Source organism: Mauremys reevesii, linkage group 1 (genome assembly GCF_016161935.1).
Source record: "Mauremys reevesii isolate NIE-2019 linkage group 1, ASM1616193v1, whole genome shotgun sequence".
Lineage (NCBI taxonomy): Eukaryota > Metazoa > Chordata > Testudines > Geoemydidae > Mauremys > Mauremys reevesii.
In genome coordinates, this window is record NC_052623.1 from 263,838,857 (window position 1) to 263,856,563 (window position 17,707).

Below are 17,707 nucleotides of genomic sequence, written 5' to 3' on the forward strand. Positions count from 1 at the left end.
CACATGTGGAGTTTTCAGAGCTCAGGTCTCTCCTTGGTCCTATTAAATATTTATGTGCAGCCACTGGGAGAAATGATGAAACTTCTTGAGCTCAAGTGTCAACCATATACAGATAACACACATCTCTGCTATTTGCAGTTTGTCATAACTAAGGCCTTGGCTACACTTGCAAGTTACAGCACAATAAAGCAGCCCTGGGCACCCTACTCACTCTCCGTCCACACTGGCAAGGCACGTAGAGCACTCTGACTCTGCAGCTACAGCGCTGCTGGTACTCTACCTCGGCAAGTGGAATAAGGTTTGCTGCGCCCCCGCTGGAGCACTGTGGTGCCAGTGTGAACGAGGTGTTGCATTACTGCACCGTGATCAGCCTCCGGAAACGTCCCATAATCCCCTTATGTCAAGTGGCCACTCTTGTCATTGTTGTGAAATCGGCTGCAGGAATGCGGAAATGCCCTTTCAGAGCTCCAGCTGCTTATCAGCTTCAAGAAAAAGCAAACATTTACTGTTTGCTTTGAATGAGTGAGAGCGAGGCAGAGGGGGGTCTGAACTTACAAGACAGCATGCTGACACACTCTCAGCACCCGAAAAAACCACTCTCTCCCCCAACACATACACACAGCACACTCCCTGTCACTCCACTCCACCCACCCCCATTTGAAAAGCACGTTGCAGTCACTTGCATGCTGGGATAGCTGCCCATAATGCACTGCTTCCAATGCCACTGCAAGTGCTGCAAATGTGGGCACGGCAGTGCACTTGAAGCTGTCAGTGTGGACAGACTGCAGCGCTTTCCCTACTGCGCTCTACGAAGGCGGGTTTAACTCACAGCGCTCTACATCTGCACGTGTAGCCATGCCCTAAGGGTTAAAGCAGTGGGGAGTGCTCAATAGCTCAACTATCTCCCCTCTCCCTGGCTTGAGGGAGCAGTACTTTCCAATAACTGCTTCTTTTCCTGCATAGGTGTGGTGAGAGTTCTCCCTCCTGTTTTAATCGACTTTTGCCATGGATGATAACTCCAGGATGATTCAGTCATCCCAACACAGGACTGAGATCAGCATGCACACATGATAGAGTTGGCAAAAGCTGAATCCTAGCAAGACGGAAATTATTATACCTGTGAGCAGAGGGAAATGATTCAGAGAGTTGGCCACCACAGTACAGCCCCTGCCAATTGAGGGTGCATACCCACAGATCATTGAGACAGTCAGTCATTGGGAGTTTGTCTGGATTTCTTGCTGATGCTATGCTCACTTATAGCAACAGCCACACAAAACATCTACAATCTATGACCAGCTGAGAGATCAGGTCCCAACTTTGCTGATGATGAATTGGCCATGAAAATGGTGTCTCACCTTCTATCTGGATTACAGCAATGAACTCAATTTGCGGGTCAAAGCATCAACCCTGAGAAGACTGCAACTGGTGCAGAAGGCAGCCGCATACCTCATCAGCCCCACAGATTACCAAGAGCACCTCACCTCTGTGCTCTGCTGACTACACTGTCTCGCCCACAATAATGAATTAAGTTTAAAGATCTCAGTCCTTATTTTCAAAGTGGCCTAGGCCCAGAATACCTAAGAGACGGTCTTGCCCTCTGGGACCATCGCTGTCATTGATGGCTCTATTCCTCAAGAGCAATAGGATTGTCTACCTCAGGGTTCAAGCTCATCAGGACAGAAGACATGAGGACCTTCTTTGGGGCTAGTCCACCCTGTGTAACTCTCTCTTGTGGGAAATAAGTACCAACATAAACCTATATGCCAGTCCAAACGCAAGGGGTGCTGCTGTGATCTTGCTTTCCTTAAAACCAACATATAGTGTAGCTTGGCTCTCTCACCAACAGAAGTTAGTCCAGTAAAAGATATTACCTCCCCCGCCTTGTCTCTCTAATATAGTGTAGCATGTTAATTTACTCCACACCCCACATGCGCACACACAACAATTTCCCCCTGGAGGCGAATGAAGAGCAACTGCATTTGATAGCCATTAGTCTCCTTATTTAATTTTCTAATTCTGGAAGCCACTCAGATCCCATGGTGATGGTGAAGCATAAGAATCTGAATAGATTGGAATAAATAGAGATTGTGGGGGAGAAAAATATTTGCCACTGGTTTTAACTCTCTTAATATACATTGGACAGGGAGGAGCTCTTTGGAGAGACAGAGTGGAAAAATAAGGTATTTTTCTATCTAATTAGGAACGGTCCCCCTTAAATAGGGGTAGTTGGTTTATATGTCTCTCTCCTTGAGTGTCCTTGTTCTTCCCACAAATTTTGACTAATCCTTTAACACCAGCGGTGGCTGCTGCAATAATTAGGCACAAAAATGCCAACCCAGTATGTGGCTGCAAACAAACTCCTTGACAAAATCCAGCAGTCCCTTGGTGCAGATTATGCCAGAAGATGAAGAGAATGTGAATACTTAAAAGGCAGCATGCAGGTTTCCTGATGTGAATCTCAACCTATTTTGCCAACTTGATATCTGTGGCCAATAATAATAAGGAATTATTTAAGTCTAGGCCCTTTTCAGTGTCAGGGCCAGAACACACTTTGATTTTACTTGATGTAATATTCCATATGCTCGAGTTCTGTAATGAAATAGTTGTTACAATACAGACAACATATAGTACAGTATTATAGTGGTTATGAGGGGTTTGAATTAATTATTCTTGTTAGAGATGAGCCAGAAACAAACTCCTGCCCATAAACTTTGGGATTATTCAAAATCAGAAGCCTTATCCAAATTTTACAAATGACTGCTGCCTTTATAAAGAGGCTAGTATATTAAAAGTAATTTGAAATTTGAATCTGGATCCAAATTTTGTAGTTTCAGCACATCTTTAATAAGTTTGTCAGTATCTGTAACCCAATATCCTCATTGTCTCCTTGACAAGAATGACATGTATATTGATATATATCCAGAATGTTTTTATTTCACTGTTTAATATGGATCCTGATTTTAAATAATTTAAAATATTTTTATTTTAAAATTTAAAAAAGAGACCCCCCCCCTTCACCTTTGGCAATAATTAATCTCAGTCTTTGTGAAGTGGTTGTGACTGGACTAATTTTGTCATCCCTGTTAGTGAAAACACAATAGTTTCTGGATAGCATTTACATTGTTCTCTCCTTACTGTTATCAATATAATATTTCCATTCAGGAAACACCTGAGAAAAGGAGTTGGTGACAAAGTTAAATCAAGTTAATTAGTAGTAGTATTTGTTTTGTGATAGCATCTATGAACCCCAGTCATGGACCAAGACCCCAATGCACTAGGTGTTGTACAAACACAGAACAAGACAGATGGTTTTTTGCCCCAAAGAGCATAAACATTCCAAACGAATCATTATAATGAATTAAAATATTAGGATGCAAATCATTGTGGAATCTACCACAACTTTACAAAGTTATAATCAAGCAAACAACATCTACTGACTCAATACCCTCGTTTTGTATTTTAGACAAAGGGCATGGTGAGCAGTCTCAAAGAGCCAGAACACCCAGATAACTTAATTGATAGAGAAGGGTTTGCGGCTTACCTCTCAGTTTGAGCAGTAAGGTTTTAGGTGCTCAGATACCATGATGATCACTGGGGGGGAAAGAAAAAGCCTAGATAGAAGTTTCTGGCCTTAGTTACACCGATGCAACATTATTGACTTCAGTTGACAGCAGCATAATATTCTGCTCTCCATTTCTTACAAATCAGTTGTTGCTTGGAAAAAAATTACATATATATACACACACATATATATTTTATATTATATAATATATATAAAGTGAGAACAGATTTAGAATATGTTTTCAATGGGTTTTTTACATTTCCAAAGCATTACTTTCACAATGGTTAGCAAGTTCCTTTCAACTGAGTGACCCCTCAATCAGGACAGGTTCAGCACAGTTCTGCTCCCCTTTACTCATGCAATAAAGATAACATTTCACTACCCCTGCATTCAGATTTAAAAATTTTATTAAAGCTAATGTTAAAATTATATAACACACAGGTTAATGAAATAGTGTCTGTACATCTGGATGTAGTGCTTAGATTATTCAAAAGTACAAAATCTGGTTTAAACATCATAAAATATATATAGTACATAACCTCCAATAACCCAAATTTAGGTGAATAAATTCAATGATACAGTTTAGATACTAGAATCCCAATACTCCAGTACATCACGCATGAAAAGTTATACAGAAAGTTGGTTGTAGAAAGTAAATATAGGAATGAGTGTAGATTGTCCCTCAGTAATTGAGCATTTGGGATAGGTTGTTCCTTAGTGGATATAATCCATCAGAGAAGTATTTCAGTTACTTTCCAATTTTGCTTCTGTTGCGTTCCAGGGAGGCCTCGGCCCTCCCGGGGTGCTCTGTAAGAACGAGGCCCACACACACTGAGAGTTATTGGCTTTAATGAAGGTAAAGTGACACATCCGCAACGGGGACTCCAAGCGTTGCTGTCACGGAGGTGGGGAACCCAGCGCCCTGGAGCTCGGCCTGGTACGGAGTCCAAAAGCAAACACAAAGCATGCTCATATTTATACAAACAGCAGCAAACCAGCTCATACATAATGCAATAGGAACTCTCTATCCTCCAGGGCCGCCCCCTTGGCCGACAGCCTAGGGGCTTGCCACGCAGCAATTCCAGCCGGTTACGGCGGGTTGAAACTAGCATGCCGTGTCCTACAATAACCGGAGGCTGAGAAAGCGGAACTGCCTAAGCTAGGCCGTAACAAAATCTTCCATGGTTCCCTATCCTCCTACAGCTTCTCATCGGCACTCCAGCTCATTTTTGTGTTTTGTAACCCAAAATCAGCCAAAGTTTATCACTTTTGAGCAACACAGCTCCTGTCTGCTGGATACCTATGCAGAGTAGGTGTGTTCATATAAATACAATTTGCTCCTGAAGTCTCTCCCCATCCCAGCTAGCTGTCAGGGGAGAGCTCTTCAGACCCTGCTTATATCTGAATTTGGGAAAAAACAGGACAAGAGAAAGAATTTACCCTGCAAATAAGGACACATTATACAGACAGGCTGTTAGCTTTTGAACCCTTTCAGAAGTTTGAATATTCCAGAGGATGACAAACTACCATGATGACCAAAAAAAACCCCTTGACCGTGGCTACCTGCAAGTAATTGTTACCATGGTACCTGCAATACAGAGCCACAACATTGTTAATTACTTGGAGTGACAACATTGTAGTGATTTTGATGGTGACCACTGCAGAAGAAATATCTGTGAGGAATTAAAAAGGGATTTGGAGAGAAATGTCATACTGCATTTTAAGTTGAATAATACGGTCTCTGCAGCTTTTAAAATATAAGGTTTCACCTGCTCCTAATTTTCTCCTTCCTTACAGTGGCCATTGTAGGTTTGATCCAAGAGAGGGAAAGGAACTGTTGGAACGTGTCAAGTCAGTGCAATTTAGAGCACAAATGTGTAAATTTGTAGAAAATCTGGTGCTAGGTTTGAATGTCGATTGGGGGCTCCAAGCAGCCTGGACATCCTTTGAGGCTGCTGACCCACAGGAAAATCTGCAAGAGAAACGAGAAGGAATCTGCTGGTCAGCCAAAGATTCCCACCTCCTGCCAAATCCACAGTGCCACTGTAAAACAGCAATGGGGCTTTTGTATCCTGGGTGGTGACTTAAGGCAGGAGTTCCCTCACACCCTTGTTTTCATTCATGAGTGGTGGCATGAGCTGTCCACTAATCCTCATGGATATTTCAGTGGTTTGAGCATTGGCCTGCTAAACCCAGGGTTGAGAGTTCAATCCTTGATGGGGCCATTTAGGGATCTGGGGCAAAAATCTGTCTGGGGACTGGTGCTGCTTTGAGCAGGGGGTTGGACTAGATGACCTCCTGAAGTCCCTTCCAACCCTGATATTCTATGATTCAAACAAATGAAAGGATTTTCTTTTAATTAAAAGAAAAATCATAGGAACTTGTCACTTATCAGGGCTTGAACAACACAGGGAGGTTACTCCGTCCCTGGCGCCTGCTCCCATGGTCTCCACAGTCCCAGAAGGAGATGGGCAGGAACAAGAGGCAGATGAAAGATAGGGTTTTGCAACTCCTTTATGTGTAAGCAGCTGTAGATTTATTTGGAGGCAGCTGGTTTGTTGCAACAGACTGACCTTGCCTTTCAGTAGGATGTCCTGCCATGCAGCTAACATCTGTGTCCTGTGCAGTTTGGAAGACTATAAATACTTCTTGGGGGGAAAGAGCCATAAATTGGCCATGCAGTTGGGCTGTTTTGTTCTATTTGCATTGGCATTTCAATCACACTTAGGGAAAGACTTCTATTTCTATGAACACACAATTTCACATGTCATTACCCTTAAAAGCACTCTTGAAAATATAGCCCTATATGTTTAGCTCTCTTAACCATTCCTTGTAAGTTGTATTTTTCAAGATTTTTAGTATGTTAGCCCTCCTTTCCTCACCTCTCTGAATCATCACTATATTTCCTGTAGCAGTGTGCAAACCTTGTGTAGTATGCCATGTACAGACTCACTTACCGCCTTAATTTTACATTCTCTTCTCTTTGGTTCCTATGCTGTGTCCATTACTATAGTGTCTTTCTCTGTTAAACTTCTGTTTATATAACATACCGGTAATATTGACCTCAGTCCTGCTGCATTTATTCATGTGAATAGTCACACTGATTTCAATGGGACTATACAGCGACTTGTATGAGTGAGAACTGCAAGATTGGGTTCAATACTGTGTTTGCTTGGGGTTTGTTTTGTTTGCTTTTGTTCCTGTGGGGTTTTGGTTTTGTTTTGGTTTGGGTTGGGTTTTTTTTGTAAAATATTACACTTCCCTTTCCATTTTCCATCTACTATACCACCCATATGTCATTTTTCTGCAGTATTACCTATGAACCAATGTTCTCTTATTCTGTACTTGTGTTTCCTAATTTTTGCTCTGTCTCTAAGACTACTTTGTATTTATCCTCATTGAATTTCATTTTTCTCCAACCTACTCATCACTCTCACTTTTCAAGATCTTGTTACATTTTCTCCTCAGAAGCATTTACCCTTCCCCGCATCCTGCTTTTTTAAAAATCACTCCCCAATTTGACCATTTATCTACTCTTTCCTCCAGGCCCTGAGTCAAAATATTAAATACTGTCTGTGGGATTCTAGCAGATATTTCTCTCTGCTACAGCAGCTGGAACCAGAATCCCCACTAGCCATGGATGCTGCAATGCACCAGTGATGGATCCTCTGTAGGATACCACAAGGCATTGAACCATCAATAATCACACTGAGCTTGGTTTTTTTTCGAATCAGTTTTGTACTCACCTTATGGTAGTTCCGGCAGTTCACATTTCTCCAGTTTTCCTTCAGGAATGTTTTGTCACTGTGTCACAGGAAACAATAGACCTTTAGATTTGGGTGACAGCCCCAAGCAAAGAATGGTGTATAACATGCACCACCCAGGAGTCAATATGGCTCAGAGACACACCTCAGTCACTATTGTTGTTGTTGTTTTTTATTTTATTTATATTACTGTAGTACCAAAGAGCCCTAGTCATGGACAGACACCCTATTCTTTCCTGTCTGCCTCCTTGTTATAGAGCAGTGAGAATTTGCTGATCGCCTACATCAAGAGTAAATTATGACCGTCACCTTTGTGCTGGCTCGAGTGCACTGGGCAGCTGTTAGGGAGATGGACCCCACGTTCCAATCTTCTATTCTAGGGAGGAATAACTAACTCCTACACCCCCAGACTCCAGGTCTTGTAACCCACATAGGGATGTAAAAGAAGTTTGTACTCCTCCTTATTGCCTTGTGTGAGTGTATTGCGCAATTCCCACCTAAGCCTTTTATGAAGAAGCCCATTTAGTAATACACCTCTACCTCAATATAACGCGACCTGATAAAACACAAATTCGGATATAACACGGTAAAGCAGCGCTCCGGAGGGGTGGGGCTGCACACGCTGGCGGATCAAAGCAAGTTCGATATAATGCAGTTTCACCTATAACACAGTAAGATTTTTTTTGGCTTCCGAGGACAGGGTTATATTGAGGTAGAGGTGTACTTTGCATGCACCAAACTAAATTGACTTCAGTGGTGCTGTGCCTGCATATACCAGCACCTTGAATTTGGCCTGTTGTATATTTAGTTTGCTTATTATATGCATATATGTGTAAATGGTGAAGAAACCGTTACTGTAAACAGTAATTCCTGGTGGCAGATGCTTTTGCAGTTTTCAGATATTTTCTAATTCTTTCTGTGGCTGTCTGTCAGTCATTTGGACCATATTCTGTTAGGCCTGAGAAATCTGGAAATGTTCAACTAAAATTCAGAAGTTCAGAACCTCATACAAATATGTTGAACACCCAAACTGCCACAGTAGCTTTATAATAAATATTATATTATGTTTATATTTATTACACATGCAATCTCTAGCATTTTATGCTATGATATTATGAGTAGGGCCCTATTAAATTCACGGCCATGAAAAACGCATCACAGACCGTGAAATGTGATCTCCCCCTGTGAAATCTCTATACTATAGGGTAAAAGCACATGAAAGACCAGATTTCACGGGGGAGACCAGCGTTTCTCAAACTGGGGGTCCTGATCCAAAAGGGAGTTGCAGGGGGGTTGCAAGGTTATTTTAGGGGAGCAGTATTTCCATCCTTACTTCTGCACTGCCTTCAGAGCTGGACAGTCAGAGAGCAGTGGCTGTTGGCCAGGTGCCTAGATTTGAAGATAACACCCCACCATCAGCAGCACAGAAGTAAGGGTGGCAATACCATATCACGCCATCCTTACTTCTGCGTTGCTGCTGGTGGCGGCTCTGCCTTCAGAACTGGGCTCCCAGCCAGCAGCCACCACTCTCCAGCTCTGAAGGCAGCGCCACCACCTGCAGCAGCACAGAAGTAAGAGTAGCAGTACTGCCACCCCCCCTACAATAACCTCATGACCACCCTACAACTCCTTTTTGGGTCAGGACCCCTACAATTACAACATCCTGAAATTTCAGATTTAAATACACCTCTACCTCAATATAACGCTGTCCTTGGGAGCCAAAAAATCTTATCGCGTTATACATGAAAACGTGTTATATTGAACTTGCTTTGATCCACCGGAGTGCGCAGCCCCGCCCCCCCGGAGCACTGCTTTACCGTGTTATATCCAAATTCGTGTTATATCAGGTGGCGTTATATTGAGGTAGCAGTGTAGCTGAAATCATGAAATTTGCAATTTTTAAAATCCTATGACTGTGAAATTGACCAAAATGGATCGTGATTTTGGTAGGGCCTTTGTTAGGAGTAACAGATGCAGCTGTAGTTTAGGTGCCAAACATGTGGCATACTGTGTGAACTAGTAAAGCAGTGATTGCTCCCAGGTCTCTCAGTGTCATTGACCTGAGTCCTGCATGTTTGTGCTTTTTAAAATTGGCTCAAACTATTGTGCAAAGACAGTATTATTATGGATTTGCTTTTTAACCTGTGTTGTAGGCACATTATTCCAGGAGAATCTGTTATTGCCATTACTTGATATTTTCTGTGATTGTGTGCTGTGCAGTAATCTTAAGTAATCTTACAAATTCATTGTTTTGATAAAGTTTCATCCTTGTGCCATTGAGTAATGATGGAACTGTCCAGTGCTTATTTTGTCTGCATCCATTTTTTTAGTTCTATGTAGATGTCCTAAAATCGGGGAGTTTATGTACACTCTTTGTACGTACTGTAATGAGTAATCTCTTTGTAATGTTCTCTAGGGTGTTTTACTGTTGTACAGTTTCAAACAGCCCTACGTTAAAACACATTAGGGAACCTTTACTGTGCACCAGCAGGGTCTACACAGACCAATTAATGAGCAACACGTTAGTGTGCTTTAGAAATCACATCCCCATAGTCAGCATTACTGCTCTGTGTAGATGAGCCCTTAGATACAAGTAACCATTTCTGTTGTTTTTGGTGGGTTTTTTTTTTTGTAAAAACACTGATTTAATTTTTTTGGGGGGGAAGGAGGATGAGTGTTGGTGTTTATTATGTAGAGGTATACATTCTCTATTATATTATTCTATATAATGAAAATTATTATGTAGATGCCAAAGATTTATTATCACTTTTATTTGATATTTATTAGAATAAAAATACTCCTAGACCTACATTTGGCATTTTCCCTTTTGATCCTTATTTAGACTCTCTGTTCCCAACTACTCCATTCCTTACTGACTTGCTGTTAGTGGAAGGCTTTAGAACTCAAGTGGTGCTGTCCCTTACAACTATACAGCAGAATACAGGCCAGAGTGCTGAGAAATTGGACTCCACACCACACCCCTGCCCAAACATGTATCAGCATGAAAGAAAAATACATCTGTTTCTTAACAAGATGAGGCTGAGTTGTGTAAGAATCTGATTTGAAATGCCTGTCCTCTCTGGATCTGCAGCTTCAAATCCTGACTGGATAGACCCAGCCCTTCATCCTTCTGAAGTAGATACATTGAGCTCCCCACAGTTTGCTGCTTGAGGATCTTTTGAATAAGACTGTAGAAACTGATGTCTTAACTACTCAGTGTGAACACTGAAGATTCCATGGCACTGCTTGTAAGGGTGGGAAGTTTGTCCTGGTTACCTGGCCAAAATTGCCATCCTCCTAGGGTGACCAGATAGCAAATGTGAAAAATCGGGACGGGGGTGGAGAGTAATAGGAGCCTATATAAGAAAAAGACCCAAAAATCAGGATTGTCCCTATACAATCGGGACATCTGGTCACACTATGTCCTCCTCTTTTGGTGTGCAGTGTGCTGAGCACTGGTTGTCCTCGAGCTGCCACCTTCTGCCCTGGAAGGGGTTATCTTTTAGAAGAGCTGAATTCATATCATTTGTGATGCCTTTGGAATGATATTTTATTCCTTTTGTTTAAGCATCTATTGGGGCCAGACCCAAAGCCCACTGAAGTCGATGGGAATTGTGCAGGGATCACAAGGTTTGGACTGTTCCCCCGGTGAGGAGAACTAATGTGCAATGAGAACAATATACCTGGTTTCTCCTAACAAACATAAGTAGGAGAAAATAGAAAAGATGGACTAAAAGCTACTCTTCACCATGGTTAACTTAAAGTAAATAACATGAACAATAAAAGGCATTAACTTGCATTAGCATTTCACATCCAGCACTTCAGTGCTGCAGCTGGTTCAAAGGAATATCAAGAGGGTGACAGTGTGAGAGTGGTAGTGCGGGGGGGGGACCTGCGCCATTCAACGGTAAAGTGAAACAGTGATGCCATAAATGATGATGTCTGTCCTCTGATTGTCCTCTGATGTAGCTATTTCTCACAATTCACAGAATCGACGACTGCTTCTGTGCTTCTCGAAAACTGGACGCGGTAGCCACAGAAGCTAAATTCAAGCAGGATCTGGGATTCCGAATGCTGAACTGCGGCCGAACAGATCTAGTTAAACAGGCCATCTCTTTGCTGGGGCCAGATGGAATTAACAGCATGAGTGAACAGGTACAAAATTTAACTTTAAAAGCCAGGAGTTGTGACTGTTTATTAAAGAAAACAACCTTCCAACACTGTAACTTCATAAACAGATGGCTCTTTAAGTTAATCCTTTTTCTCTGTTACTTGATATTGAACTGAGACTCCATCAGGTGTACATTCAGGCTAAGCCTGGGCCCTTAGGAATTATGGATTATTTTCTTTAGTGTTGAGGTAGATATAGCACATGAGTTAGCTTAAACTTTTTAAGTTATAGTGATTCAGTAGCAATTATCAAAAGGTCATAGGGAGTGCCTGGAGTTGATCTGAATACAGAGTTGACCCTGGCTTGGGCATTAGGATGCTGGTTTTTGTGATGTGGACATCTTTCCAATACAAACTGGTCTGAGGTTCGCAACGCATTTCACATAGACCACCAAACCTCTGTCAAGTGAGTGTTCATAATGTTCATGTGCATACTGAAATAGGCCCCAGTTTGAACTGGTGATCTAGAGACAGAAATCTCCATATTTAATTACTGTTTAGTCATCTTATCTTTTGGGTGGTGACTTACACATAACATTGGGAAATATACCTCTACCCCGATATAACACTGTCCTTGGGAGCCAAAAAAATCTTACTGTGTTATAGGTGAAACCGTGTTATATCGAACTTGCTTTGATCCATCGGAGTGTGCAGCCCTGCCCCCCCAGAGCACTGCTTTACTGTGTTATATCCAAATTCGTGTTATATCGGGTCGCGTTATATCGCGGTAGAGGGGTACTGAGGATTACTACAACAAAAGGGAAGTCTCTGTAAAGTGTACAGCTTTATCCAGAAGTAAATTTGCCTCCATGACTGCCCACCAGTGGAAACTTTGGATTGTGAAGCTCATGAGGTTGTTCCCAATTCCCAAGCAGGAAATGTTGACACTTTAGCAGCCATGGACAGTGCTTCATCCTTTTGAAGTAGAGTTCCATGTAGTTTACTGTGGGTGGATCTTTATTATAAGACCTTAAAAATTGAGGTTCCCATCTGCTCTGCAAAAATATTAAAGATCCTGGTGTCCTTAGCCAAAAGTTCCCATTTTGCTTCCATTTCTGCAGTACGTTGTTTGGCAGGGGGCAGCCAGCTTCCACCCCACAGATGGCTGCACTTGACCAGTGCTGTATGAGTATAGTTGTAACGTGCTTTGGGATGAGTGGTGCTATAGAAATGTAAAATATTAGAATCAGAGACGTGTAAGGCTAGAAGGGACCTCAAGAGATGATCTAGCCCACCGCCCCACCCTGAGGCAGGATTAGGTACACCTAGACGATCCCTGATGGGTGACAGTTCTAATAGCTTTAGTTTGATAGAACACTGACCTATAACACTAATTAGTTAATGTTAATAAAGTGCTTTGTAAGTGTGAAGTACTCTGTAAGTACTAAGTATTACTGTTATTTTGATATCATGGAGTTCATTCCATGGTTAGTATGTTATAGTACTTTTAAATAAATAATTCTATACCTTGAAACTTTTCCTAGAAAAATTGCTGTGCTCCAAGGAGTCAGTCCTGCAAAGTGCTGCTCCATATGGCCTGATCCATCAAAGCACCGAATCACGTGCTTAACTTTAAAGTGATGCTTATGTCCCATTTGACTTAAACATGTGCTTCAATGCTTTGCCAGATCAGGCCAAATGAGTCTTCATCTTGCAGGACTGAGCCGCCAGTGATTTGAATATTGAAAGAACAACTTTTTCATGTTGTCAAAAAAACAAATTCCCTGTGTGCTAATTGCATGTGTTGTTCATTATTTGTTGAGCACTAATTATGTGCTCATTAAAAATCCATTCCTCCCACATATGAAGTGAGAGATCTCATGCAATGATACAGATCAAGCTTGAGCCACAGAGCAAACCTCCAGGATGGGCATATGTAAAAACAGCAGTGAGAAGAACCGCAGAACGGGGCTGAGCAGAATCTCAAATTAACTTTTAGGCTCCCATCCTGCAATGTGTAGGGTGAAACGTTGGTCCCATTTTAAGCAGTGGCAAAACTCCAGTTGGCATCAATGGGTCCAGATTTCACTTGTAGTGTGCTGGCAGACTGCTGTGCTCAGACAGAGCCTGATTCAAGTCCGCAGAGTGGTGCAGCAGTCTGTGTGCGCGCTATGTCTTGCAGGATCGGGTCCACATTTGTTTTGTTAATCCTTTTTCTGTAAAATTTTAACTTTAAATTTGATTTGCTCCTTGTGTTAAGTATTTATTTTTTTTAATTGTTTTTTTAACTTATGTTCTAAAAATTATCCTCAGTTACCAAAATTCAACGCTTGCATACAGTTTTTGTGAGACATAGAGCCTGATCCTATACAGCTTACTATTGGCCTGACCATAGACCCCTGATGTCCAAGGGGACTTTTACTGTTGTCTGCAATAGGAGCAAGATCAAGTCCTATTTGAGTGTGATCTGTACTCACCCAGGTACTCTCATTGACTTTAGTGCAGCTCCCAGACAGAATCAGGGTTATTCACATGAGTAATGGGGTCAGGACCCCCATTTCTACTTTATATATTTTTAAAAGCACACGTTTCTCAACAGCAAATCAGGGACTTGATCCTGCTAAATACCCACTGATTACGGTGGGCACTGATGAAGATGTTCATCACATCAGGCCCGACATTTTATTTTTATTTTTACTAAAAGACATCTGCCCCCAAAACCCACCAAACCTTAGCCTGGAAAAAGAGGCTTTTTCCCCTCAAGGAAAATGTGAATAACGTTTAATTCAGCAAAAATGCTGGTGCTCGGCTCTTGCTAGAGAGAACAGTGCAGTGGCTCAGTTTCTGCTCATTCTGTCCACCTCATTTGTCTCTGTTAATAATTTCGCTCTACAGCAAGGGACAGGTTAAGGAGAAAGTGTTTGATCATGTGACAGGAAATTGACATGGGACCATAAGACAGACAATAGACATGTAGTAGAGGTACCATGGCCCAATGGTAAACTTCCCATGGAACAAACACACTCTTGATTGACCCTCCCTGCTTTTATTTAATAAATAGCTTTTTGTGTTGTAATTTTGGTAGATTTAATTATACCATCGTGATTTCATCTAGACTTATTTCCATTGCCAAAATAACACTAACCTTAAGGGAAATGTTGATCAGCTGCAGTGGGTATTCCAGACTAATACAAATTGCAGTCTAGAGTTTCTGTAGTGAAGGGTCAGCTAACCTAGTTTTCATCAACATAGGGCAGCATATCCCTAGAGCTAGCAACTTTAAACAATGCTGTCTGGCATTTCATTTAAAATTAAGTCATTGTTTAGGACTGTGTACAAAGCTTCTAGGTTTCCAACTGCTAACAATGCTGGCAGTGAATAGACAGAGCTCAAGTCTAACTTATCTAAAGGGAGTTCATTATGTTGTTAAAGGGATATTGTCAAGAAGTATAGACTCAACTTTTTATAAAACAAGAGTTACAAAAAACTTAATATGAATGGAAATGTTTTCATTTGTTATTTTTTAACTGCATTCTTATTGCTTTGGATTTAAACATTCCCATACTATTGGGAACTCAAAGACAACATTGTTCTTTATTTAGTAAACCAGAACTAGGAAATGAAACTGACACATCTGATTTCATTGTTCTGAGTAAAACGCAGAAAGGAAACAACATACATGATGACAGTTACATAGATTTTTAAAATGTTTAGCTGTTAATAATATTAAAGGGTTTGTAACAGAGGTAAGATTTTGTTAAATATTTAGTGTTTATCTTGACAATATACATTTAAAGCACTAACTCTTTTTTAAAAAAGATTCTATTGTAAATTTGTCAATTCCTTTTGTTTGTTTTTTTTTAATTCCAAACAATGAATAGGGCATGACTCCACTGATGTATGCTTGTGTCAGGGGTGATGAGGCTATGGTGCAGATGCTACTAGATGCTGGAGCAGATTTGAATGTTGAGGTGAGGACATTTTATTATGATTACAACTTTGATTGATGTATTTGTTTATATCTCAGACAGCCCATTACAATTATAGTAGAGGAGGAAAACCCAAAGGCATTTAAAAATAAAATTCTGTTACCAAAGGCATTAAGATTTGAAATAAATATTTAAATGATCACAGCACTTATCAGGGCAGCTCAGTATTGGGATCCATTGCACTTAAAGGGCCAGTTTGTCAGTGATTTAAACCCAATGTAATAGTATTGATTTCACTGGAATTGCACAGTGTAAATTAGCATAAAATGTAGCCCCCGAACTTTAACTGTAAGCTGCTGGTTCAGGAGTCACAATTCTAATGAAAAGGCTGGGACTTCCTGAATCGCAGATGAGTTAAAATGGAGAGGTCGAGATGGCACACTGTTCAAATGCCTCCGCCCAAGTTTGAGAACTTTTATACATTGAGATGTCCATCTACTGCCCAACAGCACACGAGTAGTATAAGGTACATTGTTGTGTTTTATAAGATGGCTTTGATGAAAGCTGGTGGACGAAGGGGGCTTCCAACATGTAAATATCTCTTGGTGAATGTATGTAACAAACATAGAGTCTGTCCACCAAACAGATTGTTATGCCACTCCATGCAACACAGGTATGTAAGTTTTTAAAGAGCCATTTAAAATACATGAATTATTGTTTATGTTTGCAAATACTTATCATTTCAGTTTGTTGAGGTCATGAATAAATTAAACTGTCTGATTCACTTATCTGTGTTCCATCCGTTCTGTTTGGATTTAGGAAAGCTGTCATTAAAGTGTAATTGCTACTTTCAGTGAGACATTTTACTTTTTGTTTGTTTCTTTGTTTGTTGTAATGTAATTGGAAGGACAATGGATGGTTTGGGGACTTAGGGGCAGGACACAATTTTTCAGCTGTAAGTCACCACTTTGAATCCACTCAGGTCAATAGTGACTGATAGTCGTTACTATCTGATTGCTGTTCGGTGGCTTATGTGAAATCAATTGTTGATTTCAGCTCAATTCAGTTCCTAGTGGAACAAAAAAACAAAACAAAACAAAAAAATCAACCACCGGTTGGCAAAAATTATCCCTCTTCATAGCAGTCACAGTAAAGAGGCCAAAGATTTGTCAGGCATGGAGACTCACCTGTCCTGCAACCCAGGGTGTCAAACACCTGGCCTTCTGAGTTGATCTCTTATTTTCTGGCCCCTGTTAACAAATTCAGATTCTGCAGAATGCAATCTTTCATTACAAATAAAAAGAGAGTTCAGTCCTTGTGGCTGTGTAACTAACCTTCTAAACTTGGACTAGATGTAAATGTAAGCAATATTGTGTTCCTGAGTCTGAAGACAACCTGAACCAATACCTTTCAGAGGGATGTGAACCTCCCTGGTTGATCTCAAAGGAGAGTTCTCCCTAAAATCAAATCATGACACTTCTGTAGCAGGATATTCAAATAATTAAGGTGTGCAGTTATACAGCTAATCTGTATATACAATTTCCACAGTAGTGTGTGTAAATTGGGTGATTACATGAAGATAGGCCCAATAAACAAAGGGTGAAATAAGTGTTCTTGAAATTGCCCTGTATATTTTTTTCCCCGCTTTGCTTTGCTAAATAGAAGTTTTGGGCCAAATTTTCAAAAGTGACCTCTAATTCAGGATGTTTCCGCTCTCGAATGCCCCTCCAAGTTTAGACTCCAGGGACTGATTCCTGATATGCTGAGTACCTAAAACTCACATTGAAGTCAGTAAGAGGCGTGGCTGTATTTACCAAATGTCAATGTCAGGCCTTAGAGGGGCACTCATTGTTGACCTAACTCAACCCCCAGTGGTAAAACTCTCACTGAAGTCAATGGGAGCAGAGTTAACCCAATGGTAAGTGCTTTTGAAAAGCCCAACCTAGGTATCTTAAAAAAAAAATAAAGGCACGCAAATGTAGAGGATGTTCTAGAAAATCTCGGCCTTAATGTCTACATAAGGGCATATTTTACTCTTATTTTTCAGTGAGAACTCAGCTCTGTCTACAAATTTAGACTCATGTGCTACCCTCATTCTACAGCAAACAGATCATAATTGAAGATTTAATTTGGCTCTGTCCACAGAATGAATTTGACTCCCCTGCTCTAATCCCTAGAGGGGTGCTTGCCTGTGATGTACTTGTTTTGTAGAAAATTAGAGGACTTCAGTCTCCAGGGTTGTCAATCTCACTCTATTCACAAGCACTAAATTAACTAAAAAGAATTCAAATGTAAAAAATGAAATAAAATAAAATGTTAATACTTGCGCTTCCTCAGTGTAT

General features: G+C 40.9%; 1 protein-coding gene across 3 annotated transcripts in view; it reads left to right on the forward strand.

Annotated features, from left to right (window-relative positions):
• The window catches only part of BTBD11 (BTB domain containing 11), a 279,274-nt gene that overhangs the window by 220,021 nt on the left and 41,546 nt on the right, over positions 1-17,707 (forward strand). For all 3 annotated transcript variants that reach the window (XM_039485898.1, XM_039485900.1, XM_039485909.1), the window contains 2 exons: positions 11,316-11,481; positions 15,318-15,407. In XM_039485898.1, the coding sequence (XP_039341832.1) occupies positions 11,316-11,481; positions 15,318-15,407 (256 nt within the window). The remainder of the gene's footprint in view (positions 1-11,315; positions 11,482-15,317; positions 15,408-17,707) is intronic.